The sequence below is a fragment of the Bos indicus genome, chromosome 27, assembly GCF_029378745.1.
Source record: "Bos indicus isolate NIAB-ARS_2022 breed Sahiwal x Tharparkar chromosome 27, NIAB-ARS_B.indTharparkar_mat_pri_1.0, whole genome shotgun sequence".
NCBI lineage: Eukaryota > Metazoa > Chordata > Mammalia > Artiodactyla > Bovidae > Bos > Bos indicus.
The window spans coordinates 20,966,862-20,988,464 of record NC_091786.1 but is presented as its reverse complement, the minus strand read 5'-3'; the positions used below and the strand labels follow the sequence as shown (position 1 = coordinate 20,988,464).

The 21,603-nt window shown below is 37.4% G+C and overlaps 1 protein-coding gene across 4 annotated transcripts in view; it reads right to left on the bottom strand.

The window, feature by feature from the left end:
• MSR1 (macrophage scavenger receptor 1) overlaps positions 1-21,603 on the bottom strand; it is an 80,730-nt gene that overhangs the window by 46,966 nt on the left and 12,161 nt on the right. For all 4 annotated transcript variants that reach the window (XM_019953580.2, XM_070781296.1, XM_019953581.2 and 1 more), the window contains exons 4-7: positions 17,370-17,779; positions 10,884-11,070; positions 7,298-7,378; positions 4,078-4,167 (exon numbers count right to left, since the gene is read on the bottom strand). In XM_019953580.2, coding sequence (XP_019809139.1) covers positions 4,078-4,167; positions 7,298-7,378; positions 10,884-11,070; positions 17,370-17,779 — 768 coding nt within the window. The remainder of the gene's footprint in view (positions 1-4,077; positions 4,168-7,297; positions 7,379-10,883; positions 11,071-17,369; positions 17,780-21,603) is intronic.

Sequence of the window (21,603 nt, the reverse complement as noted above, 5' to 3'; positions counted from 1 at the left end):
TTACCCTCCAAAGAAAACACAAAATCAAAAGAAAGAACTGAGCTCCTCCTCTCCCTAGGAAGAGCCTGACCTCTCTACCCCCATCTACAGTCCCCGCCACCAGCTACCTCTGGGTCTTCCCTAATCTGGCTTCCACCCAACCCCACAAAAACTGCTCTCAATAAAGGCAACTTCCTCATAGCAAAAAATGCCAAGAGCTTTCTGTGGGCTGCATCTTACTTGACCGACTTGTGCAACTGTCTGCCTTTTCCACTTCACCTTGTCTGGGCTCTCCTCCTCACTTGGGCTCCTTTGCTGTTTCTGCTCTGTCTGTACTTCCGGAACCACTTCAGCCTTTATCCTAGGCCCCTTCTCTTCTCACTGCCTACCCAAGAACTACTATTAAAATAAATGATTATTAAAATTCATTGACCTCAGTGAACATTTAAATGAGACTGACTACAACTTTGTCTTTTTACATCTGGCTTCACCTCTGAGTTTCAAATCCATATATTCGACTATCTATAAATATCTCCATGAATAGCACAGAGAAAGTGTTTCATAATCGTTTGTCAAATAAATAAATGAATTTGTTATGGTCTATAGCTTTAGATACTCCTAAGAAAGACCATAACTCATTCTTAGAATCAGACTTTGAATGGATTCCAAGAGAAGTAAATTATTTACATTGCTGGAAAATCTAGTTCATTTAAACAAGTTCTATTCAGAGTCCTTTAGGGATTTTAAATATATGTAAGGTTACACATTAATTAAATCTTCCAAGCTCTCTTCAATAAACCTATTGGGATAATAAATGCTCTATAAATCTGAGATGGATCAAGACGAAAGTCTTCCCTTTTTCTGCTTATATGTTTATATTTTATCAGTTAAGACTGTGTCTTCTTTACTTCTCATTCCCTTGTACCAAGCATTGTCCCTTGTGTGTGTGTGTGTGTGTGTGTGTGTGTGTGTGTGTGTGTATTTATATATATGGGGTGGGGGGTGCTTAATACACATGGAAGAAAGAGGGCAGGGTGGGGAAGAAAAGGAGAGCAGGAGAGAAAATAGGAGAAAATAAATAGGATTGCTTTTTAAAAAACTTTTTTGCTTTGAAATCTGTTAATGCTTTGACATCACTCAGACAGTCCAGGCTGTCATTATTTAGAAGATGACAATTCATAGATTTTATTTCTAATTTTATTACTCTTTGGACTTTTGTATGGAAGGACTCATTTACTGTTTTAATCTGAAGTATAACTAAACTAGTACCAGGCACTGCTGCTCACATTTCTAGCAAATTTGAATCTTTTAATAAGGAAGGGATATCCTGAGAATATCTTCAGTCAAGGGATTTATTACCTCTGTACAGAGTTACTGTTTCTCCACATTTCTTTAGTGGAAATGTGGTTCTCAAACTCTGATCCCTGAATCAGCATCATCACTATTACCTGGAACTTGCAAAGAGTAAACATTCTTGGGGGAACCCAATTCTTAATCTACTGTATTATAAACTCTGGAGTTGGTGCCCAGGAGCCCAGGAAGTTGTTTTAACAGGGCCCTACAGGTGATTCCAATGCCTGCTGAAGCCTGAAAACCACAGACAAAAATGGTATACTATGCATCTTTAGGCCAGCTCCCATAGGACTTTCTTTAACACCTTGTCCTGCTGTATGGAATTAATCACTCCACTGCCTACTTCCACCGGAGAAGGCAATGGCACCCCACTCCAGTACTCTTGCCTGGAAAATCCCATGGATGGAGGAGCCTGGTGGGCTGCAGTCCATGGGGTTGTGAAGAGTCAGACACGACTGAGAGATTTCACTTTCACTTTTCACTTTCATGCATTGGAGGAGGAAATGGCAACCCACTCCAGTGTTCTTGCCTGGAGAATCCCAGGGACGGGAGAGCCTGGTGGGCTGCTGTCTATGGGGTTGCTCAGAGCCGGACATGACTGAAGCGATTTAGCAGCAGCAGCAGCAGCCTACTTCCACAGCATCCAGCTCCCATTACTTCTATTCTACTGTACAAATGTTTATTACTTACCACTTGGCAATATAGCTAATTGCTTCTGCATTTTTCTGCCCCTGCTCCCTTCTAAAATTTCTGTGCAAAGTTCACAATTCAGGCTTAGGCTACTGGCATAAGGAGTAGACATAGTATCATCGTGTATGCAAATTATAACGGGCCCAAGCATGTCGATTATTAAGTACTAATAAAACAACATCTGCTGGATCATCAAAAAAGCAAGAGAGTTCCAGAAAAACATCATTTCTGCTTTATTGACTATGCCAAAGCCTTTGACTGTGTGGATCACAATCAACTGTGGAAAATTCTGAGAGAGATGGGAATACCAGACCACCTGACCTGAGAAACCTGTATGCAGGTCAGGAAGCAACAGTTAGAACTGGACATGGAACAACAGACTGGTTCCACATAGGAAAGGGAGTACGTCAAGGCTGTATATTGTCACCCTGCTTATTTAACTTATGTGCAAAGTACATCATCTGAAATGCGAGGCTGGAAGAAGCACAAGCTGGAATCAAGACTGCCAGAAGAAATATCAATAACCTCAGATATGCAGATGACACCACCCTTATGGCAGAAAGTGAAGAACTAAAGAGCCTCTTGATGAAAGTGAAAGAGGAAAGAGAAAAGGTTGGGTTAAAGCTCAACATTCAGAAAACTAAGATAATGGCATCCAGTCCCATCACTTCATGGCAAATAGGTGGGGAAACAGTGGAAACAGTGTCAGACTTTATTTTTCTGGGCTCCAACATCACTGCAGATGTTGATTGCAGCCATGAAATTAAAAGATGCTTACTCCTTTGGAAGGAAACTTATGACCAACTTAGATAGCATATTCAAAAGCAGAGACATTACTTTGTCAACAAAGGTCTGTCTAGTCAAGGCTATGGTTTTTCCAGTGGTCATGTATGGATGTGAGAGTTGACTATCGGAGAAGGCAATGGCACCCCACTCCAGTACTCTTGCCTGGAAAATCCCATGGACAGAGGAGCCTGGTAGGCTCCAGTCCATGGGGTCACTAAGAGTCAGACACCACTGAGCGACTTCACTTTCACTTTTCATTTTCGTGCATTGGAGAAGGAAATGGCAACCCACTCCAGTATTCTTGCCTGGAGAATCCCAGGGACAGAGGAGCCTGGTGGGCTGCTATCTATGGGGTTGCACAGAGTCGGACACGACTGAAGTGACTTAGCAGCAGCAACAGCAGAGAGTTGACTATAAAGAAAGCTGAACACAGAAGAATTGATGCTTTTGAACTATGGTGTTGGAGAAGACTCTTGAGAGTCCCTTGGACTGCAAGGAGATTCAACCAGTCCACCCTAAAGGAGATCAGTCCTGGGTGTTCATTGGAGGGACTGATGTTGAAGCTGAAACTCCAATAATTTGGCCACCTGATGCGAACAGCTGACTCATTTGAAAAGACCCTGATGCTGAGAAAGATTGAAGGCAGGAGGAAAAGGGGACGACAGAGGATGAGATGGTTGGATGGCATCACTGACTCGATGGACATGGGTTTGGGTAAACTCCGAGAGCTGGTGATGGACAGGGAGGTCTGGCATGCTGCTGTTCATGGGGTCGCAAGAGTTGGACACGACTGAGCCACTGAACTGAACTGATACAGTAGAAGGCAAATTATCTTACAAAGGATAGGATTTCAGGTCTACCTGTGTTTTGTTAATTATAACTTAAGAGGATTTGAAGGGTTTTGGTTAAAGGGGGGTTAATATTGTTTATTATTATTGGTTATTTGGTTAGTATTTTGCTTTTTCGTTTTCTTTGCCAGTCTCGCACTCTCTTTATTCTAAGATAGATGGCGATTTACAGTGGTGTGAAGCTGATAGATCCTCTGTTGTGGTTTTATATTAAATTGTTTTCCTTTAGTAAACAGAAACCTTGCTCGCATGGACAGAAATCAGTTTCAATATGTTTCAGATCACAAAATAAACTGCATGTAACTGCTACTGTTCATACCATGATGACCATTGTTTTTGTTATCTAAGAAGTTGAAAGGAATATCAATGATCTGGTGTTTATTTTCATGTTCTATAGAGAGAATATGCATTATCAGAATACCTGGCTTCCCGGTCTTCCCCATTGGTCCTGGGAATCCTCGAACTCCAGGTAAACCAGAGATCCCCCGATCACCTTTAAGACCTGGAGTACCTACATGGTAAATGAAGGGGGAAAAAAAAACCAGTAGTAATAATTCATTTTTCATAACAATTTGAGAAAATAATGAAGCAACCTAATTTCACTAATGGATATGAAAGAGGTGAGTCTCCAAGGTGGAGGAATAATGTCTTTCCTAAAATTTCATGTGTAGAAATTGATAGATAACATCAACAGTAAGTGGAAAAACATTAGTGCATACACAGCAGATATTCAACAGGTAACATCTTGTTAATAGAAATAAAAACACATGAGGAAACAAATCTTAAAGTTTTAATTAGAAGGTTTATGTAGTCTAATCAGGTATCTTCAAATGGCAGGATTTTGCTGTTGCTGAAGTGATAACTTGGAAATGTAAGCTAAAAATTGGATTTTTAAGATTTGTCCCAGAGAAATCCCAACTCAAGCAATGGGAAATATCAAAGAATATTTATTAAAGAAAACTAGGTACAAGTAAAGGAATGTATTACTCTATCTTGCATGCTCTTGTTTATACCTACTCCATTGTAATCCCAAACAATAATGTAACTGTGTCTGTGCGTGTGTCTCCTAGGCACAGGGAAAGTATTCAGTAAAAACTTTGTAAAATAAATTTTAAAGTAAAAGGTCATAGGTCATTCTCCTTGACATGCTGCCAAGGAAACAGCACACTGAAATGATTTTGTATTATATTATTTGAGATAAAGCACAGTTTAACATAATATCCACCCCAGTACATAAGTAACAATTATAATATATTTGCTGTATTGATTATTTAAAAGTACTAACATAAATAATGGACTCCAATATCCTTGCCTGGGAAATGCCACAGATAGAGGCACTTGGCGGGCTGCAGTCCATAGAGTTGCAAAGAGTTGGACACAACTTGGAAACTGAACATCAGGATAAACACTTATTTTTCTCAGACTTTCATATCGTGGTTGAGTGTCAAGCTGAGTTTAGTGGGCTTAACTGCATGTGTATGTGGGGTTTTAATAAACCTGCTTAAATCAGAAAGTAGAATTATCAAGACAGTCCATTATATACTTTTAAGCTCCTGATTCCAGCCAGTTCTACACATGAGGCAAATGGGCAATGTGGGAAAGAGCAAAACAGAATGCAGCAGTTAAGTAGGAGAGATGCCTTATAATTGAATATTTTTGCTGCAGTGCACCAAATCAAATGGCAACCTAATAATCTAAGAGTCAGTTTATTACTCCCACAGGGAAATCTGCTTCTCTTTAGTGGGGCCAGATAATGCTTGTTTGTATACAGGAGCAGCACCAATAGCCACAGACTAAAGCCTCCCGTAAAGAATCAAAGCAGCTTTGCAACAGTATCTGTTTATGGTATTAACAAAAACGGAAACTTTTAAATCCCCCTTTCTATTTCATATATCCATAGTTCCGAAACAGCTACAAAAGATGTTCCCAAGATGAAGCTTTGGACAGCAAGTTTTAGCCCAGACTGAACTTTTATGGTTGAGTTATAAAGCTTTGACAATTGCAATTTGTAACGGAGGAGCTGACAGACCTTTGACAATAGCCACTCTGGCAGATAATATAACACTGGTTACTTCCCCTGCTCATGACATTAACACACCATTGCTAAGCTCTGCCAGGTGCTAGTCAAGTGGAAAGACTTTTTTGAATAAAGGATCTTACCTGGTATTACTTTCAAAGGCACAGCAACAATTCACTATCTCTATATATTTTTTTTCTTTAAAGGAATTTAAATTAAAAAAAAAAATGTACATGTTATATACCGGCTTTAAATGGCAACCCACTCCAGTATTCATGCCTGGAAAATCCCATGGACCAAGGAGTCTGGTGGGCTACAATCCATGGTGTCACAAAGAGTTGGACACAACTGAGCGACTTCTGTGTGTGTGTGTTTAAGCTCTATGACATAAAGGGCAGGCTTGTGTCAAATTCGTGCTTTTCATTTTTAAAAACTGTTTTTCTGATGTAAGCTGGGCTGGTCGATACATTGATCAGAAAGAAGGACATTTTATATAATCAAAAGACAGAAAAATAAGATGAAATCCTTACTATTTAGGTATTTTGGGAGAGGGCAGAACAAACCATTTTAGTTGTAATTAGACTGTGCAATGTACTCCCCACCTTCAGCAATCATATAGGTATTTGATTTTGAACCATGAATAACATGGTGATCATGTTCTTGTTATTATCTTCTTTATTTTTTGAGAGCAGAAAAAGTTCATGATCTTTCTCTTTTTCTGTCTTCTATTATCTTCTTTCAAAATATTGCTTTCAAGATTACAAAATAGACTGAAGAAAGTAATTTGAAACATTTTGCTCTGAGTAAGATACAGAGACTAACTGACAGCAAAGGTAAAATTCATCTGTATTCTAGTCAATATTTATATTGAAACTGCAGAGGTTTAGAAGAAGGCAATGGCACCTCACTCCAGTACTCTTGCCAAAATCCCATGGACGGAGGAGCCTGGTGGGCTGCAGTCCATGGGGTCGCTAAGAGTCGGACAAGACTGAATTACTTCACTTTCACTTTTCATTTTCATGCATTGGAGAAGGAAATGGCACCCCACTCCAGTGTTCTTGCCTGGAGAATCCCAAGGACGGGGGAGCCTGATGGGCTGCCGTCTATGGGGTCACACAGAGTCGGACATGACTGACACGACTTAGCAGCAGCAGCAGCAGCAGAGGTTTAAGCAGGTATGTTCAGTTAAGGACTATATAAGGAATATGATCCAATTCGCCTTTGACTCATTTTATTTATTTATTTTTTGTATCTTTAAAACCAGATAATGTGTAAATATAATCAATGTGAAGGTAGTTTTCATATTTTCCTTCACCTGTGACTTCAAACTAGTTCTGCCAAATACTGTTTGCGGTCAGTGATACAGACAGCCTTCCCTAGAATTAACGAACAACCTCATGTTGTTAACATTCTTCAAAAATAAAGAATCAGTGCTTACCATTCTGAACATAGAGGTGATGAGGCTACCTGAACACTTAATATGCCCTCAATACACACATACACACACACGCACGAACACACACCCCACAGAGAACCAATCAAATATGTCAACCCTCCTTCCTCATACATGGCTGTACACTACTCAGCTCTGTGGTACATAGTGGAGTAGTTACTATTACCATACCTATTAGACCTGGAAAGCCTGGTATACCATTTTGTCCAGGAGGGCCTCTATCTCCTTTTTCACCTGGAGGTCCAGGAGGACCTTTAAAAAAAATAAATGACAATTACTAATCATAGTTTTAAAGCAAGGGTAAAATAAATTTCTCACCTGTCAAGACAGTTACATAGGTAAATCCAAAGCCTTTTGTTTGTTGCACAGTTATACAGAACGAACGAGACTGACCTTCCTGGATGGAAGCGGTGTAGCCAGCTACTGAGTACTACAAAGAGATAGCCCTAAACTAGACAGCCTGATTACAGATTAAGTACTTATGTGTGCTGAGCACTGTTCTGCATTCTCAGATCCTGGCGGCAGAGAGAGACACTGAGTCAATGACAGGACAAGTCCACATTAGTACTGTGTACCTACTGGGAATGAAACCCAGCGCCCCTAAAACTGAGTTTCCTTGCCGAGTTTATGATTAACCTCTCTATCCAATATTTTACTCCCCTTGTCTTACCCATGCCCCCCTCAGGATTGAGCAGCATCAAAGAAAAGGGGGATCAAGAAGGATCTTCGGGACCTACCCAGCCCAAGGCTCTCCAGGTTCCCTTGTTTCTTGTTTGTAGAGAAAAGTCTTTAGTTTCCTAGGCCTTCCTGGAGCTCCAATGAGCAGGCACAAGCGGTTAACAATGAGACAAGTGAGGGGGTGCAGACAGAAAGCAGTAGTCCGGCAAGGTAGCTTCAAGTTCAGAGTCCTAGTTCTTCCCCAACAATATATGTAACAATCTGACACATGTCTGAGTTGATCTGCAGACACCAAGCTGCTCATGGAGGTGAAGGATGGTAACTATGTTCAGACCACTAGCACAGGAGACTCCCAATTCACAGGAACCAGAAGGTTGATGATTAAGTTTCCGGGAACATCTCCCTGTTACCTCACCACCAGGCAGATTTCACTATATTAAGTTAGATGTTCTGTGGAAAATGTCCAAGTAGAGTCATATGTGGTACCGTCAAAGGAAACAGAAGTCCATACAAAGTAGATGACCAAAACCATATTGTTGAAAATGAGAGCCTTGGGTATTTGTTAGAGAGATGCGCGTCAGCACGAGGAGCAGTGGTCAAAAAGACTTGACTGAGGAGGTAGGATTGGAGTGGACTTTGAAGACTGGGTAGAATGAGAAGAAAGACTTCTGGATAAGTGGGAGATATTGGGGAAAGACAGTAAAGTGAAACCGAGTAAAGGAATAACTTTTCGAGTATAATATTAAGTAGAATCCCAAGTTGGATATAGATGTTATAAAATAAGATGGAGGTTGCAGGGGAAATTTTGACTACTTGGCATGGCAATTATTAATACCACAGTGTCCCCCAGTACTGAGTCTGATCAACACTGATTAAGTCACTTAAATTTTCTGTGTCCAAGAAACAGATGGCACTATGTCCCTCTTCTTCACAGAGTGCCACAAGACAAGTATTAATCTCTAAAACATAGCAATGTTTCAAAATAAGCATTTTCAACTTCCATGGTTCAGCCGCATACCCCAAGGACAATACACAGTCATAGTTGGCATCACTGGTTAAACAGCGCTCGTTTACAAATTGTAATCAGGTGGGAAGATGTAAGACCTGAAAAATTCTAAGAAGGGACTACATAAATAGAGATAATGTGATGAGTAAGTATATTCTGTCCATTTTCTTTGCTTCTTTTGAAATACTTGCCCCTGCTTTTCTCCATTTTCCTGAACTGTTTCTGATTTTGCAGGGTCCAAATTGGGTTTTAGGACCTTCCTTCCCTGATAACTTAATTTTCCAAATATCCACGGCACATTTGCCATTTCAATGGCACATTTTCCATTTCCCTTCATATACACCACTGGGCTATAATGTTTTATTGCATTTTCATTACAATAATAACCCTACATATTATAGGAAGGGTGAAAGCCTAGACAAAATGAGGAAAATCTAATTCATAATTCTATCATCTTAAGAGAATAACCTCTAACATTTATCTTTTCTATTTATGTTGTATATTTTTTTGCCTCTTTGCTTTTTTAAAAATATAATCATCATGTAAATTACATACCACTGGGCATTAAGTAGCTGTAGTAACAACCAGCAAGTTCTCCTAAGCTATAGCTTAATGTTGGAAACATATACTTAGGTGTCCACAAGTGATGTCATGGTTCTATATCAGTGGGAATCCATGCATCTCCTATTCCTGCAGCAAGTACTTCTTCCCAACAAAGGGGTTTTAACCCCACAACTGTGAACATGACTATAGGTCATTCATCTCTGCACAGTGACAACAGAGCAGGAAAGTAGGCCAGAAAGACTCAATTTGCAGCTTGAATTTTGCTGAGCAAATTGAAGGGAAGCAAATCTACAGTACTCCAGGGTGAATTTTGACAAAAGAGTGCATACGCAAAGACTTTGATTCAGTGATTAGGACCCTAAACCAAGATAGACATTTCAGGAAAAACTATACAGCATGAGACAAAAAACAAGGTACACAAACTAGCTGTGGACTCTCAGCCTCTGAGATTAAGAGTTTTCATCATTTCTTTAATAAATCAATATTCAAAAAACTAAGATCATGGAACCCAGTCCCATCACTTCATGGCAAACAGATGGGAAACAATGGAAACAGTGACAGACTTAATTTTCTTGGGCTCCAAAAATCACTGCAGATAGTGACTGCAGCCATGAAATTAAAAGACGCTTGCCCCTTGGAAGAAAAGCTATGACCAACCTAGACAGCATTTTAAAAAGCAGAGACATTAGTATGCCAACAAAGGCCCATCTAGTCAAAGCTATGGTTTTTCCAATAGTCATGTATGGATGTGAGAGTTGGACTATAAAGAAGGCTGAGAACCAAAGAATTGATGCTTTTGAACTGTGGTGTTGGAGAAGACTCTTTAGGGGCTCTTGGACTGCAAGGAGATCCAACCAATCCCTCCTAAAGGAAATCAGTCCTGAATATTCCTTGGAAGGACTGAGGCTGAAGCTGAAACTCCCAACACTTTGGCCACCTGATGAGAAGAACTCACTCATTGGAAAAAACCCTGATGCTGGGAAAGATTGAAGGAAGGAGAAGGGGATGACAGAGGATGAGATGATTGGATGACATCACCGACTTGATGGACATGAGTTTGAGTAAGCTCAGGGAGTTGGTGATAGACAGGGAAGCCTGGTGTGCTGCAGTCCATGGGGTCGCAAAGAGTCAGACACAACTGAGAGACTGAACTGAACTGAACTGATAGCCGATTAACAATGTTGTGATAGATTCAGTGAGGGTACTCAGCCACACATATACATGTATACATTCTCTCCCAAACTCCCCTCCATCCAAGCTGCCACATAACACTAAGCAGAGTTCCCTGTGCTATAAAGTAGGTCCCTATTGGTTACCAATTTTAAATATAGCAGAGGACAGTTATCTTAACACATCTTGAAAAGATCTCAAGACTCCTTCCTCTGGATATTTGTAATAAATATATGCTCCAAAACTGTTTGAAAACTATAGAATTTCCAATACCAAATTTCTACATGTATCAGTACATCTTAGTATATCATTTTCTGGAGGAATGAGAAGATACATTACCTTGGAGTAAAGTGATATTTTTCAATGTCTGAGAATGTTCCCAATCCTTCAGCCTCAGATCATTAGTGATATTATTCAACAGTTTCATTTCCCCTTTTATTTCCTGTTCCAAATATACTTGTTTTTCATCTAGAGACTTAATTTCTGCTGATGCATTGTATATACGCTCCTCTAATTTACGCATCTCCTGTGAAACACAAGCCAACATCCACAATTTCTGTTACATACACAATTATCAAATATATAAGTTTAAGAAGCCCTACGAGTCAGATTTTTTTTAAATGGATAATATTACAATAATATTATGGAATAAGAATATGAAAATTAGAGAATAACTTTAAAACAGTAATTCTTTGGTTTTGAAGCATTTCCTCTTTTAACTGAATGGCTTATTTCTACACTCTGCCAGAAAAAAAAAAAAGGTTAAATATATATATATCTTAGACATGGTTCTATTCCTAAATATCTACATGTCAAAATGCTAAAACTAAAATCAAATTTGAAACTTGGCATATGGTTTTAAATTCATCTAAAGTTAAGCTCTTTATACTGTACTTGAGTAATTCCAATTCTATCAACTCAATAGATTTGTATATTAAATTGTTTTAGTACAATAGCAAAGCTTAATGTCACAACTCTCAGTGGTAATGACCATTAAGGATAGCTTTTCAGATTCGATAAAATCTCAACTAGCATATTAACAATATCTTATGTTCAGGTTTTTTGCCTCTGTATTTGAGATTTCATTATTTTATGTTTTCAAATGCACATATAGATTGTGGGCATTTATATACATGCACGCATAACTGAAAACTACCAACAAGAGGGATGGCATCATGTTCTGGATTATGACTTTATTTTTCACTCAATAATATATTAAGAATATTTACCTATTAAAATATTTAGAAACTGCTTTATTTTCTATAATTTAGTAGAATTATATTGTATGTTTCATAATTTGATTCCTATTGATAAAGAGTTTTGAGCTGCACATAAATAATGCTACAATGAACACAATTTTATATGTATCTGCATATTTATAGGAGCACTTTTATAGGACAGTTTCCTGGAAGTGGATGTGATCAAAGGCACTAAATATAAACATTTTTGTTCTCCACTGCCCTACCACCTTATAAATACACAGGACCATTTAAAAAAAAATCTTACTTAATGTATCTGATGCTGCTGCTGCTAAGTCGCTTCAGTTGTGTCTGACTCTGTGCGACCCCATAGACGGCGGCGCACCAGGCTCCCCCATCTCTGGGATTCTCCAGGGAAGAACACTGGAGTGGGTTGCCATTTCCTTCTCCAATGCATGAAAGTGAAAAGTGAAAGTGAAGTCGCTCAGTCGTGTCCGACTCTTCACGACCCCATGGTCTGTAGCCTACCAGGCTCCTCTGTCCATGGGATTTTCCAGGCAAGAGTACTGGAGTGGGGTGCCATTTTGCACTCAAACCCTGGGTATCATCAATGCATTTAATTTTTCAGAGTAAGAGTAGACATAATAAAATCTTGTTCAATTTGCTTTTCAAATTGTGATGAGGTTAAGTATCCAGTTGTAAAGTTTTTGACAATATATATATATTTTTATTACTTTTCCTTTCAAGTCATTTCCTGGGTTTTCCTTTGGGAGCTGGGCTTTCTCTTTCCAGGGTACCTAACCTTGTCATCTATCTTGGTAACATTTTCTATTTCTCTGTTCTACTTACCTTGTGTCCTCTGTGTTCCTGGTATGATTTATACTTTTCTAATGACTTCTTTGTTTAATTGCTGATAAATTCTCATTTCCCAATTGCACAAAGAAATAAATCAGTGGTGTACTGTTCCTTAATCCAGGTATGAAAAGAAAATTTCACCTCACTTGACTGGACTGGACAAGTTGAAGTGAGAGGGTCCAAAGTGTCAACTAAAACCTTTGGAAAGAAATGCAAGTGTACCCAGATTTGCCTGTACAAGAGCACGGCACTCAAACAGAGATACGTCAATTTTTAGCACTCTGACTGTGCCTTCCCCCATCCAAAACCTTGTTTTAGATTAGGATGTCTCTACCCTCTGCTGCCTCCCTCCCCATTTAGTCTTTTCTGTACAATATGGTATATATATATATATATACACGAAATAATGAACATGGATGTTTTATAGAGCATAAGAACATGATAAATATGCTTGACATCATTGATGTGGCTGCAGATTGCCCCAGCTGTCAGGATATCCACAGATATCCTGTGATATCCTGATATCCTGTTATCAGCTCCTGATATCCACAGAGAAAAGGTCAAGGGACTAGTTGGTGATTTTTGCTCCCTAAACCTTAGGAGTCACCCATGTTTTTCATACCTAAAGCTGAGGCTGCCTTTTCCCCCCTTCTTTGAAAACTCTATATAGCGCTCATATTAACCACACTTTACTTAAAACAGGTTTTATTGGGAGGAGAGAAAGTTCATTTGATATATCTTTAAAAGTCCTGTATAGCAAGGCTCTCCAGCTAACAGGATCTAATGCCTGATAATCTGAGGTGGAACTGATGCAATAATAATAGAAATAAAGTACACAATAAAAGTAAAAGTAAAGTGCACAATAAAAGAATCATCCTGAAACCAAATCCCACCACCCCCCATCTGAGGGAAAATCGTTTTTCCATGAAACCGTCCCTGGAGCCAAAAAGGCTAGGGATTGCTGCTCTACAGTAACTGCACACACTGCCCATCTACCACCAGCGGCTCTGCTAGAAACAAGCATTAATTTTGCATTCTTACAGTCCTTTCTATGTAAAACAGAGATGATAAATCCCACCTCTCTCTTTTATTTAGTCAGTATTCTTCTTTCTTTTAAATTAATGCCTGGTCTGTCCTTGGTAAACATATGCTGGTATTACTTATAAGCCTTTTATTCAAACAATTACTGATTGAGGCATTTATTTAATTTACTTATTCCTGCATTGGGCTAAAGATTCAAAGATGAATCCAATTGTTTTAAGCAATGGGAACAAGACTGTAAATACTATTTTCAGTGAGCAAGCATACATGCACACACACATACACGCTAGCACTTACCTAGATTTCAAATCTCTACAAATGACTACTGTCTTACAAAAAAAGAGCTTTAAAAAAATTAACCTTGCAAGTTCCTCCTTTCCCTTGTACCTCCATCTCTACTGCTGGGACCGCTTCCAAAACGAAAGTGCAATCTATTCCAACTCAATGATCGATTATTACCAGATTCCAGTTGTTTCTATTATATATCATTTCCAGGCTCCCTGGTGGCTCAGAGGGTAAAGAATCTGCCTGCAATGTGGGAGGCCTCGGTTCAGTCCCTGGGTTGGGAAGATCCCCTGGAGAAGGGCATGGTGACCTACTCCAGTATTCTTGCCTGGAGAATCCCCATGGAGAGAGGAGCCTGGAGGGCTACAGTCCATGGGGTCACAAAGAGCCAGATACGACTGAGCAACTAAATGCACACACAGGCATCACTTCAAACATGTTCAGCACTTCTACTATCTTCCAAATGGTTTCCAATTTGGTTTTAACTCTTCATTTATGTGGGTTCATGAAAGTGATGAAAATGGAAGTCGCTCAGTCATGTCCGACTCTTTGTGATCCCATGAACTGAATTCTCCAGACCAGAATACTGGAGTGGGTAATCGTTCCCTTCTCCAGGGGATATTCCCAACCCAGGGATCAAACCTAGGTCTCCCACTTTGCAGGTGGATTCTTTACCAGTTGAGCCAGTTCATAGATAATCTATAATCTCTGAGGACTTGGGGACATTACCAATATCAAGTAAATTCTTATTCTTTCATTGTGTCTGTCTTCATTTTCTTCTCACCCTGTCTCACTGCCCCTCTGATCTTCAGTTTAGTTCAGTTGCTCAGTCATATCCAACTACTTGTGACCCAATGAACTGCAGCATGCCAGGCTTCCCTGTCTATCACCAACTCCTGAGTCAGTAACGCCATCCAACCATCTCATCCACTGTTGTCCCCTTCTCCTCCTGCCTTCAATCTGTCCCAGCATTAGGGTCTTTTCCAATGAGTCGGCTCTTCGCATCAGGTGGCCAAAGTATTGGAGCTTCAGTTTCAGCATCAGTCCTTCCAATGAATATTCAGGACTGATTTCCTTTAGAATGGACTGGTTGGATCTCCTTGCAGTCCAAGGAACTCTCAAGAGTCTTCTCCAACACCACCAGTTCAAAAGCAACAATTATTCAGTTCTCAGCTTTCTTTATGGTTCAACTCTCACATCCATACATGATTACTGGAAAAATCATAGCTTTGACTAGATGGACCCTTGTTGGCAAAGTAATATCTCTGCTTTTTAATATGCTTTCTAGGTTGGCCATAGCTTTTCTTCCAAGGAGCAAGTATCTTTTAATTTCATGGCTGAAGTCACCACCTACAGTGATTTTGGAACCCAAGAAAATAAAGTCTGTCACTGTTTCCATTGTTTACCCATCTATTTGCCATGAAGTGATGGGACCACATGCCATGATGTTACTTTTCTGAATGTTGAGTTTTAAGCCAACTTTTTCACTCTCCTCTTTCACTTTCATCAAGAGGCTCTTTAGTTCCTCTTAGCTTTCTGCCATAAGGCTGGTGTAATCTGCATATTTTGTGGTTATTGGTATTTCTCCCAGCAATCTTAATTCCAGCTTGTGCTTCATCCAGCTCAGCATGTCTCATGATGTACTCTGCATATAAGCTAAATAAGCAGGGTGACAATATACAGCCTTGACGTACTCCTTTCCCTATTTGGAACCAGTCTGTTGTTCCATGTCCGATTCTAACTGTTGCTTCTTGACCTGCATACAGATTTCTCAGGAGGCAGGTAAGGTGGTCTGGTGTTCCCATCTCTTTAAGAATTTTCCACAGTTTGTTGTGATCCACACAGTCAGATTTTAGAGTAGTGAATCTTGTTTTCACACAAAGTAATATTTCTTCTCCTATCCTCTTTCCCTCATATTTAATCAGTTTCTATTCCCACAGCTGATATTTTATTTTCCTCTGTCTCAAGGTTCTCAGCCCTGTGGACAGTTTCTTCTTTGTGCACTCTTTCTAAGCCCTCCATAGCCTGAGTCATTGATATTCCAATAACATTTGTATATGTTTAGATACTTATTAACCATGGGGGACAGAGTAACAGTCAGTATTTGGAAGATGTGACAAGGATACAACACTGACTATCAAGGCTGACATTGGGATGAGGTTCACCAATGGTTTCTATATTTAAACAGCAATGTCATTGTCTTCTCAGTGATTGCATATTACAATAAATAAATATTAAAATGTGCTTTCTTAACCTGTTTAGTCTATTCTCTAGTCAATAATTTAATTGGTTTTCACGTGATGTTAAAACTTTAGAGGCTTCTCTTTGCTCTCTATAAGGGACATCTATTTACAAAAATCACCACTGCATAACACTGTATCTATATAGAAAACAACCTCATTAATTAAGACATGGTCTATTCAAGTAAAATATACTACGAAGATGGCAGCCTTACTGAGCTAATGGTGGAAAGTTTACACATTTCACATTATGATCTTAGGGCTTAGATACCATGTAATATGAAGATTAATTTTTTTCACACAAGTAATAAAGCTTTATCCATGAGCTTGTTTTTTTCACAAATGGAACAATTATAACTACCTAACAACAAAAAATAATCCAATTCTGAACTAAACAACTTGCTTCTTAATTTCCTTCTCTTCAATACAAAGTAACTCAGAGGGTTGTCCACAGAGTAGTTTAGAGCAAAGTTAAGAAAAATTATGACCCATGGGTCAAGTCTATTTTTGTAAAGAAAGACTTATTGGATCACATTTCCTAAGAGTTACATCTGGGCCTTTGCAAAAAAACTTTGGCTGGCAAGTGGTCTAGAAGATGTCTTGCTCTCTTGTGTTGATCCTGTGATGGTAAAAAGATGTTGATGCATTATTCAAACTCTAATTCTTTACTTAGAGTTATCTCTACACATAAAAATTTAGCAATTCTTCTTGTGAGTGACAAACTATTTTAAAATTTAGATTTTATAATTTACCCATGTAAATAAGGTTTTCATTCTTTTCATGATATTCTGGGTTTCTTTTAAAATTTGCAAAAGCTGTGTCTATCTGTCCAAATATGCTAAGATAATCTATCAACTGTAATTGGTTTAGAGAATCTCAAGAGGCATTCTGAAAGTATTTATAAAATTAAAACATGCTAAGAGAGTCTATATTTGATGAAAAACAAACAAACTCCGCCTTCGGCTGGGAATTTGGAAGAGGCAGTAGGTAAATCCATTTGGAACTTTCTGGTGAGACTGCAAGAGAAATCAGGTAAGTAGAATGACGTTAAAACAGGTTTTGCCATAGCAAAACCAATACAATATTGTAAAGTTAAAACAAACAAACAGGTTTTGCAACTTTTTCTCTGCCCTGGACTATCTGAGGAGAAAGGTTACAGATGGATTCACTCCCAGCATACGACTTTCCAGTACAAAAACTCTTACCTCTTGTTGTTTAAATGCATTCTCTTGGACTCTGCCATTCAGTGTTTCAATACTGAACTGCAAATCAAGTACTGTGGTGTTCAGACCTACTAATGACTTGGAGATATCCCCTATGATATTCTCATGTTCCTGGATGGAGGAAAGTAAGGAATTTAGCTGGAAAAGAACATCATTAAATCTTTGATCAGTTGTTATGCTGAAATTTTGGAAATTCTTAGCATCTAGGAGATTGGCTTCATTATCTGAAAGATACTGGATTCTGCTTTCCATGTTGCTCATGCGTTCCATCACAGCTTCTCGAAATCTCATTTCATCTTCACTGCCATTTCCTTTGCCTTCCGGACTTGGAGATATATCTGCATTAACTGAGCCAACCGTGCAATTCTTCGTTTCCCATTTCAGGAGCTGAGCTGCATATTTAAGTAAAAATAAACAGAGTCATGCCCTGTATCCTTAAATGCATCCACCGTTCCATTCCACATCACTTCATCCCATTCTAGCATTCTGAATGCTATCCTAAATCAGGTGTTTATTTTAAACATACAAGTATGAACCAAGGTAGGCAGAGTGCTGAGAGGGAAACAGTCTCCTTTTCCCATTTTATATTAGAATTTATTCCACAGTTAAGTCATTCTTTCTGACTTGCTGCTTAGATCAATCTTCTAGGTCACTGCATTTAGCTATGAGAGCAAGAGTAAATGCTACACATTATGAAGTACACTGTATCCTTGTCCTCAGGTGTGCTGTTAGGATAAGATGAGATAATGCTTAACACAGCGTCTGAAGTAAACATGTTGAATATGTTAGCTATTATGAAGATTAATGATGATGTGACAAAAACAATATGTAGTAAAAGTAGAAATATTAGTGTTATCCATTGTATGAGTAAATTGTTGGCTCATCTTCCTTATGCTATCACTAAGCTACCAGAGAGTTATCACTTTCAGTTTCTGCAGATCTAATTTATTGTTGGTAGAGAAGGAAATTGGATAAAAAAGTTTTTTAACTTTAAAAAATACTGTTCTTTCAAGACTCCTCTTTACTTATTATAAAATATATACTTGTAGAGGAAAATTTAGAAAATATGAGTAATGAAAATAATTTACCATTAATCTCATGGTGCAGAATTAAGTGCTAACATTTTAGTATATGCATATCAGATTTCTGATTCCACTATCATATTATTATTATACAATCAAGAGCTTATATATAATTTGGAAACTAGCTTTCAATTTGCATCTATCATAAAGACCCTTGCATATTACTTAATATTGTTTTACAAAAGTAATTTGAATAACTACATTATTATTCTATGTGTGGTTCTGCCAGATTTAACAAAACCCCTATATTCAGTTTGCTTATATTTCTACTAATATATTTAACCCTTTGATGAACCATCTTATGAGAAATTATTTCCTGAATATAAAAATTCTATTAAATGGTGTTTGGGGCATAGAGAGCTGCTAATATATATTCCCAAATGGGCATATGTTCTCTAAACAAGCTAATTATCCTTCTGAAAGGATTTAGAGAAGTATGTTTATGGTTTCAAAAATGAAAAGTATAAATATTACTTTTGCAGATAAAATAATACATTAATTGAAACACCATGAAGAAAATGTTAAGCACCATTTTATTTCTAGTTAATGATGGTTAAGATTTTATTGTTTCATCTCTATATATATATATAGATATAATTTATACCTTTTATCTACATATATATCAGTCTCTTATCTATATTAATTTGAATATATAAGACTTTACATATTTGACCATTATTGAGCAGTAAAGAGTAACTTCATATGGTTTAAAAGTATATCTATATAAACAGCAATAACTGACCTGTCAATTTTCTTTAAAGTGATATGACAATAGTTATTAGCTTTACAGGTTTTGAGACTTAACTGAAGTAACACATGAAAAGCCCTGAATTCCACCCTGAGCTCAGGGTACCTGTTATACAAATGAGAGCTTGGTGTTTACATAGGAACAAGCTGCCCGATTCTGGAATCTAGTCCCACTCCTTAGTTACTAACTAGGTTACTCTGAGCAAGTTATATTTCTTCTTAATTAGGCTTCCCCAAAGACCTAAAAGTAATAACCGTCTTACAGTGGTGCTGAGAATGAATGAGATAAAGCATGTAAATCCCATAGCACATAGATGGCACATATGAAAACTACTCAAATTAAACTGCCTTATCTTTGAAAGTTATTATCTTAGTTACAGAGTCTTCGCCACTATCACTTAAAGAAGGTGTTTGATGATGGCTGTCATTGTAGCTCTTATTAAGCATTAAACTACATATTCAATTAAATCACAATTTTAAAAAATATATATTATTTGTTCCTAGTTATATTCTCTTTAAAATTAGCTTATTTGATTTAATAAAATATGTGGCTACATTTTGATACAATACACAACAGAGGCCATATTGAGTATACATTATTTTATTAATACTTTGGACAAAATAGTATATTTCTTAGTTGGATCTTGTAACATTTATTAAATTAAGTGTAGAGAACAAGTTTTGGATTGACAGCTTCATTTACGCATTTGCCAATTCCATGATTTATTTATTGAGTACCTACTGTATATAAAGCACCGCTCGAGCAACTCTGGGAATAGAAAACTGACTGGGAATGGAATTTGACTTTAACAATCAGAAACCCTAACTAACAATATTTGAAAAATTATCTCTAAGTTAGCCCTTAAAATTTTTATTTTATGATGATTACTGCTTTTTCAGGTAGCAGTTAATAATACAGGCTCTAGATGGGAACTGTCTGGATTAGCCATTCTGGCTCTTTCCTTCATAAACTGTGCCCTTGAGCAAATTAATCAGGCTATCATTTCACTACCTTATAAATGGGATACTACTAGTCAGTGTTTAAATAATTAAATGAGCTGATATATGTAAAGTGCTCAGATCTTTCCCTGGCACTTAATATACATTTGATACTTTTCCTTTTTTAATTATTATTAATATTTTGGATTCATTATCTGCATGCCCAATACTGATACAAGCAGGAATTAATATTATGTAATATAAAAAATTGGGAGGAAGTTGGGTGCTCCATGAGAAAGATAGTATCTGTACTTTATTTTAATAGGCATACTGATTTAATTATTCAACCATATAATATTTATTTTCACTAGAAATGCTTTTTATTTCATAGGGATAAAGCAAAACCTCTTCATAGTGTAGAAAGGGAAGATTTGATTTGATAAAATGTCATGTGACCAAAGATTTTTATTCAATATCAAGTTCAACATGAACTGATAATAAAGGCTATATTTTGCTTACAGATTTAAAAATGCAATATTGCTTGTTTTCCTAAATCTTGAATGAAACCTAATTTAATCCTTACATTCTTTAAAAACATTTAATTGCGATACAGATGATATAGATACATGTACTGCAAATCTAGGTATAGAATGCTAGAGTTCATATTTTCAAATGTTCATTTCTTTCATTATCATCAGAGAGATGGCATTTTGTGACTTTTCTATCTTACATTTGAAAGGAGACAAATTTTATGACTTGTACAATAGGGAGAAGGTTATATTTGACCTTACAGATCACATATACTCCTCCATGTTGGCAATACCTTCTTCTACCAAAAATTTGTATTATTTTGAGCTCAAGGATCTTCAGTTTGTCAGCAATTTATATATATTAACCTTAGGCTTAACCTTATCTTATTCCTCAGAGACATTATTATATGTTGTTATACTGTAATAGAAATGTAGTAGCTTCTTGGAAAAAGGGTAGCTTGTGGAGAAGATTATAATTAAGAAACATTTGTCAGTACATAAGACACTTTAGTTTTCATGCACAACATTTTATTTCATCTACTGATTTATATTTGCCAAAACAGAATAATTTCTATCATTACAGGAACATATTTTATCTACATTTTAATTTTTTTATTATGTAGAGTTAATTTATTGCATTTTAGCTTTCTTTTGGAAAAATTCTAAAACTTACAGCTGTAAATGGATAATCAATTGTTTATTATTCAAGTATGATAAACACAGGAGATCTAAATTCTGGTGAATTGGGGTGCTCATGTGAACTTGCAAGATTTGAATACTTTTAGCTTTTTGTCAGTCTTAATAGTACATGCTACAGTTTAAGGAAACAAAACTACTTTAAGTCAATCATTGTCAACCCTAGAACAACTGTGTTGACTTGGTAGCATTTGGTAACAGCCCAGAGATTTTGAACCTGAT